The 6,634-nt window shown below is 48.3% G+C and overlaps 1 protein-coding gene across 4 annotated transcripts in view; it reads left to right on the top strand.

Moving 5' to 3' along the window:
- Positions 1-1,980: 1,980 nt before the first annotated feature.
- RTTN (rotatin) overlaps positions 1,981-6,634 on the top strand; it is a 175,401-nt gene continuing 170,747 nt past the window's right edge. For 3 of the 4 annotated variants that reach the window (XM_045006473.1, XM_045006474.1, XM_045006472.1), the window contains exons 1-4: positions 1,981-2,109; positions 3,100-3,287; positions 4,669-4,867; positions 6,171-6,260. In XM_045006473.1, coding sequence (XP_044862408.1) covers positions 2,079-2,109; positions 3,100-3,287; positions 4,669-4,867; positions 6,171-6,260 — 508 coding nt within the window. In that variant the 5' untranslated portion in view covers positions 1,981-2,078. The remainder of the gene's footprint in view (positions 2,110-3,099; positions 3,288-4,668; positions 4,868-6,170; positions 6,261-6,634) is intronic. The other variant, XM_045006475.1, reaches the window with a different exon arrangement.

The following is a 6,634-nucleotide window of genomic DNA, read 5'->3' as shown; positions in this document are numbered from 1 at the left end:
CACCTTCCTCATAGTTCCACCATCACAGCTGCACAGCATTCCATATTCCTGAGGGGATTCTGCACCAAAAAATAAAATATTCTGTGCACAATATTTTAAAATTATGTAAATTTTATTTGTCAATAAATAAATGTGGAGGCTCAAACATGGCAGTGGGGAGCACAGGCCACTGGTTGCACAAAGGTGGGAGATTACCCTGCAGCCTCCCTCTGCCCCACCCACCCCAAGACAGGGACTCAGCAGTGAGGCTGACACAGTGCAAGGGCCAGGCCTGCACCAGAAACACTTTACGGCCCTGCCCCCCTGTGCCAGGTGCACCAGGTGTGAGTGAGCAGGCTCAGCCCGGCAGCAGGATCCAAGTGCCAAGGGACTTAGTGTGGGGGATCAAGGTGGGGGTAAGAAAGTTCTCTGTGGTGCAATCTGTGTGCGGGCAGCTCAGTGGGAGATCTGGATGCACAGAAGCTCATTGGGGGGTTCCAGGTGCAGGGGCAATGAAACTGCAGGGGATCCATGTGAAGGTGTTTGGGGGAGGTGGGGTTCAATTGGGTGGGGGGTCCAGGTGCAGGTGGTTGGGGCTCAGCGGGGAGGGTGTCTAAGGAGGTCTCTTCGGGGTGGTATGCAGGGGAGGTGGGGCCTGTCAGGGTGAGGGTTCGATGGGCCTGCTTAAAAGGGGAGCCTCAGCTTCTGCCAAGGGGATGCCACATGCTGGGCTCTAGCTTCCTCCCCGCCCCCGCTTTCCCCATCCCATACCCCTTCCCTGCTGCTCCATCTCCTCCTCATCCCACCCCCTTCTTTCCTGCCTCTTTCCCCCTGCCCCTGCTTCCCCAATCCCCTTCTCTTCCCCATTCCATGCCCCTTCCCTGCCGCTCCAGCTCCTCCCCACCCCGCCCCCTTTCTCTCACTGCCTCTTTCCCCTCCCCCCTTCTCTCCCCCAACTGTCCTCACGGTCCGGGGTGTTGGGGCAAAGCATCCTATTCAATTTTGCTTACGGGAAGGAGATCAAAGCCCAATAGTTTCGCCCTGCAGCACACACATTGTGGAGTTACTAAAAAAGTAAGGCTGAAATCTATGTTTTAGATAATTTCACTCCACTGCACGCTGGCACTGCTATGAGCAGCAACCCCTGCGTGGCTGGTCTGCAGTGGGGGAAATGACACACAGGGCCGGCTTTAGGAATTGCAGGGCCCAATTCAAACAGTTTCAACGGGGCCCTGGCAGGGATGTAAAAAAAACCACATGTAAAAAAACACATGGGGCTTGTACTCACCGGGCGGTGCTCCGAGTCTTTGGCAGCACTTTGGCAGTGGGTCCTTCACTCGCTCCAGGTCTTCGGCGGCACTGAAGGACCCGCCGCCGAAGTGCCGCCGAAGACCTGGACCGAGCGAAGGACCCACCGCCGAAGTGTCGCTGAATACCCGAAGTGCCGCCAGGTGAGTAAAAATTAAAAAGGCGCCTCTAGCCAGGGAAGGGATTCTCACTGGGCGCGGGGCCCTCTTAGGCATTGGGCCCGATTTGGGGGAATTGGTGGAACAGGCGTAAAGCCAGCCCTGATGACACAGCATCGGTGCAGGCAGGTGAGCTGGGTCCCTTCACTCGCTTGGGGGAACTTCATGTCCCGCAGCGAGCGACACGGAGCCCAGCGCCCGCGAGGAGCCCCAGCGGGGCTGGGCACCACGTGGGTTTCCCTGCAGGGTTGGGGGCCTTTGCAGCCTGCCCCGTCCTCGCTAATCCCCAGCGCGGGGCTCTTCCCTAGGGGAGCCCGTGGGACCCGCCCTGCGCCTCCTGCTGCCCCGTCCCAGCAGGGGGACCGAACTCCGAAAGGCAGAACGCGTTCCGGGCGCGCGGCATCATGGGAATTGCAGGCCGCCCCGGGAAGAGTGGTGGAAGAACTGCATCTCCCAGGGTCCTTTGCGGGAACGGACTACACCTCCCAGGATGCCTTGCGGGTTGTTGCGCCCACCCCCAGCAACGGTCTCTCTCCCCTTGCTCCCGCCCGGGCAAGGCGGAGCGGATTCGCTGCGGGACGCGGCGGTTGGATTCCGGGCGGGCGCGCGAGCAAGCAGCGCGGCGCCGGGGAGATGGAGCTGGCCCCGCTCATCAGGAAACTCGGTAACTGTCCCGCGCGGGGTCGCCCCGGGACACCCCTGCGGTGCGGGGCTGGGAACGGCCGTGGGCGTGTGGGGCTGAGCGGGGGCTGAGCTGGGGGGCGAGAGCGGTTCCCGACGGGCTGCGTGTCCGATAGGTGGGTGGGGGTGTGTGTGTGCGCGCACGCACGTGTACAGTGGGTTTGTGCATGACACCGGCAAAGCCCCGCGGGTAGCTCCGCGCGCACACACGTTATTTATCCCCAGTGCTCAAGGCAAAGCACCCGTGTCAGACACGAAGTGCGCGTCGGATCTTCCTGCCATCCCCGTGCATGACTGAGGCTGGAGTTTTGCTAAACTTGGTTTCTTTCATGGTGATGGGAATGGATACAGCTTATTGTTGTTCTCTGTTTGTTTGTTCGTTGTTTTGTATATGGACAGAACTACTTACTCTTACTCCGAAGAAGTGGGTATTCACCCACGAAAGCTCATGCTGCAAAACGTCTGTTAGTCTATAAGGTGCCACAGGATTCTTTGCTGCTTCTACAGAACCAGACTAACACGGCGACCCCTCTGATACTACTTACTCTTATTTCCCCTGTTGAGCCCAGTGGGTTAGCCCCTATTTGGAGTTGTTTCTCTTAAGGAGGCGAAATTGATTATGGCAGTCAAGTGGTTTTTTTTTTTAATGCAAGTGCTGTTTACTTACAAAGAATGTGCACAAAGTCCTTTTTCTCTGAACACAGTAGAACCAAAGTAGGTCGGGTTTATCAATACAGCCTTTTATTTCAAAGTGAATTTAGAACGTTAGAAGATGCTCTGTTGACTCAGGGATGGAGAATGACGTACCATTTGTCCCCATGACAAGCAGCAGCACAAGGTTTCCTAAATCTTAGATTTCCCTGCTGAGACACCAAACAAAACTAAGAATTGGAATGGTATTGTAGATATGTTTCTGAACCACTTTAATTCCTTAGCACTCCTTCACCATCCTCTTCTTCTTTTTTTTGCACAGGTCATCAACTTGCAGAGATAAGAGAACGAGCTCTCAAGAATATATTGTGTAAATTAGATCATAATTTGATTTCATATGCTGATCTAGTCCAAGAACAGTTGCTTTTTCTCCATTTGCTGGAATGGTTCAATTTTCCTATAGTACCGATGAAAGAGGAGATATTAAATTTGTTGGACAACTTGGTAAAGGTATAACATTTTGTTCTTAAAGAGTATGCATTTACAATATTAGACATACAGGTCTGTTGCAACCTACGCGCACTTAACATGCACAATTTCAACTTTACGCTGTACGGACGGCGTTGGGGCGGCGTGGCCTGAAGCGGAAGAGGCGTGGCCTCAGGATTTAAAGGTCCTGGGGCACCAGCTGTGGCTGGGAGTCCCAGGGGCTTTAAATCACCCAGGGGGCTCCCAGCTGCAGAGGTGGTTGGTAGCCCCTGGGGCGAACTAAAGGGCCCGAGGCTCCAGCCACCATGGAACTCCAGGCCCTTTAAATCCTGCCCACAGCTCCGGCGGCGGGGTTGGGGCCATCATTTAAAGGGCTCCACTGGGCTCCCTGCCTTGGCGGAGCCCTTTAAACCCTGTCCGCAGCTCCGGCGGCCGGGCTGGGGGGGGCATTTAAAGGGCTCCACCAGGCTCCCCGCCGCGGTGGGAAGCCCGGCGGAGCCATTTAAACCCCACCCATCGCTCCGGTGGCTGGGCAGGGCGGTGTTTAAAGAGCTCCTCCGGGATCCTTGCTGCAGCGAGGAGCCTGGAGGAGCCCTTTAAATGCTGCCCTGGCCTGGCCGCCGGAGCGGCGGGCGGGATTTAAAGGGTTTGGGGATATAATTTTGAATATACGCAGTTTTCGCTTTACACGATAACCGTGGAACGGAACCCCCGTGTAAGATAAGACTTGCCTGTAAATGGAATTTACTCACACAGTACACAGTGCTCTTTTTTTTTTTAAAGAGTGCTTTGCAACTAACTTAGATTAATTTATAAATGAGGATAAGTATCACTAAAACCATTGTATAGATGTGGAAACAGACACACAGGTGAAATAACGTGCAAGATGACACGGCAGGTCAATGGGAGAGCTGGAAAAATAACTCTGGTCACTTGATTCCCAGTGCAGTGACCAATGTCCACTTTTGCCACATAGACTGAAATAATCAGCAAAATGGAGAGCAGGGATTTGCTTAGAACAGGGTTAGAGAAAACAGTGATGAAAATGCTTTTCCTAAAGTTTCCAGCACTGGTAATATCTGCACAGCAGCATTATTGCTGAAAAATAGGGGGATAATTGCCCGGTTGGATGCATGTAAAGAGGTTAATGGCTTGCCCCAAGTGTCACAGCTAGTCATTGGCGAAGTTGGGCATGTAATAGGATCCCCAGACTCCCAGTTCCCTGCGCTAATCACCATACAACAATGTGGAAAAACATTTGATATTGAGTTGAAAAACTTAAATTCAGCTTTTTGTTATCTTACAGAAAATTAAAGTTCAATAGCTCTGTCTTTCTGATGTAGTATAGAAACTTTAAGAAATTGCCAGCATGTCTTAACTGATTGTCCTCTTTCTGATCTAGCATCCGTCTGCTGTCCGGCAATTGGTTGGGATTGGTGCAGTGGAATTCTTTTCTCAACTTCGTCATAATATGGATCCACATCTGCAGACTGTAATTGATGGGATTCTAGATGGGCTCTTCCTACTTCCTTCAGAAATTCCTGCCAATTATCCAGCAGTGTCTTATCAAGGACAGCCCTTACCATCAGAAGACAAACCAGGTAATCTGTATTTTTGAAAAGTTTACTTGCTTGGTATTTTAAAAAGAATATTCTAGTTTACACTCTGTTCGTTTTCCCTTCGTGCTCTCTGAGCACAAATCTCTTTGGGAGAAGGCACTACAGAGTTTTGTTTTATGGGGCTCCTTATCTGGTGCTCATGATGTTTGTGGGAAAGGATGATGATGTATCATTTATGTTGCTCACTGGCCTAACCCCCTTGTGTGTGGGGAAAGGTAGTGTCAGCAGCTATTCTAACTTTGAGGTTGCAGTGTATGAGAGTGGAACAATTCTTTTTTTGGGGCTCTTGCAGCCTTTCCGACTCTTCCACAGTTTCTCTGTGCATAACTTGTTTATTGGGCCTCTGTGAGGAATCAAGATTAGGCCATTAACTAGTGTTAGAGAACCTAACTGGTTTTATTGGTTCTTTTTTGACAGTTCAGGCAGATTTTTACTTCTCCAGTTTTGATTGTGTGTATGAAATGTGGTGAGCCCCTCACAGCTACTAAGCTGCAGTCCCTCTCATATGCCTACCCTAAATATCACAATTACTACCTTACAGTAACTTCTGGTTCCAGTGTAAACTATATGTGAGAAGCATGTGCTAGTTTTACTAAATTCTTTAAATCAGAAGCCATAAATGCCTCTTCTATAAATAGTTAGCCTTTTTTATTGTAGGGGAAATTTAAAAATCAGGCTAACAGCATGGATGTCGTTAGACCAAATGAGATTCCTAACTTGGTTTTCTGAAGCTTACTTTTGGGAATCCATATTCCTACTGATGTTCCAAAGGGATATTAGAATGATACGGTGTGTGTGTGTATTTCATTTTTTTAATTATTATTTATATATATCTAAAAGCCCAGTAAACTACTGAGCTGACCTGCTACTTACTTTAAGGTTGACTGTGTATCTCTAAACTATTATTCTCTTTGGAAACTTTACCTATTTTGTTACAAAATTAGTACTTCACATTAAAGGAAAACATTTTCTCTCTTTCAGTTTTGTTTACTTTGTTCATTTGGCAGCACTTTGTATATAGTCAGTTTCCCTGTTTATGTGGGACACGAAGGAAACAGAGAAACCTCATAAAAATTGGAGAATGTGATTGCAAAATTACAAATCGAGAGGACTCGGGCAAAGTGTAATATCTGAAATGACTTTTAACTCCATTTTTCCTATAGATAAGATTTATAATTTAGGGATAAAGTAGTAAACAATTCAACCACAGAATACAGAAAAATATTGTATTTATATACAATGAAAACGTGCTTTTTTATTTACTGCCATGTTTTGTTTGGTTTAGTTTTACCCCAAGAAGAAATATTCACTGGATATTTTCACCAAGGCAGAAGTAATTTGCAACAGATGGAAATCCCTCCCAAAAGATCAGTTGGTATGCAATTGAGATAATTCTGTCATATCCATATATTCAATAGAGGATTCTGTGGACAATATAATTTCCAATATCTTTTAATTTACACTTGGCATTGTTGTGCCTTCTGCTTCCTGCTGCCATTTTGTGAATACTGGCCTCATAGAAACTCTAGTGGTAGAGATGATAAACCTCCATTCTAGTGGAGTAACAATTAAAAGTAGACATTTAGAACATTTTAAATTTTTTTAATATTTTAAAATTTAAAGCACCTAAGTCCCACTGGAAAAAGTGACTTAGGGAATTAGGCGCCTAAATACCATTAACTTGCAATGAAATATAGACTCTTATATGCCTAAGTCTTTTTTGAGAATGGGACCTAGGTGCTTTTGAAA

This window comes from Mauremys mutica, chromosome 2 (genome assembly GCF_020497125.1).
Source record: "Mauremys mutica isolate MM-2020 ecotype Southern chromosome 2, ASM2049712v1, whole genome shotgun sequence".
In the NCBI taxonomy this organism is placed as follows: Eukaryota; Metazoa; Chordata; order Testudines; family Geoemydidae; genus Mauremys; species Mauremys mutica.
This window is presented reverse-complemented; position numbering and strand designations above follow the sequence as displayed.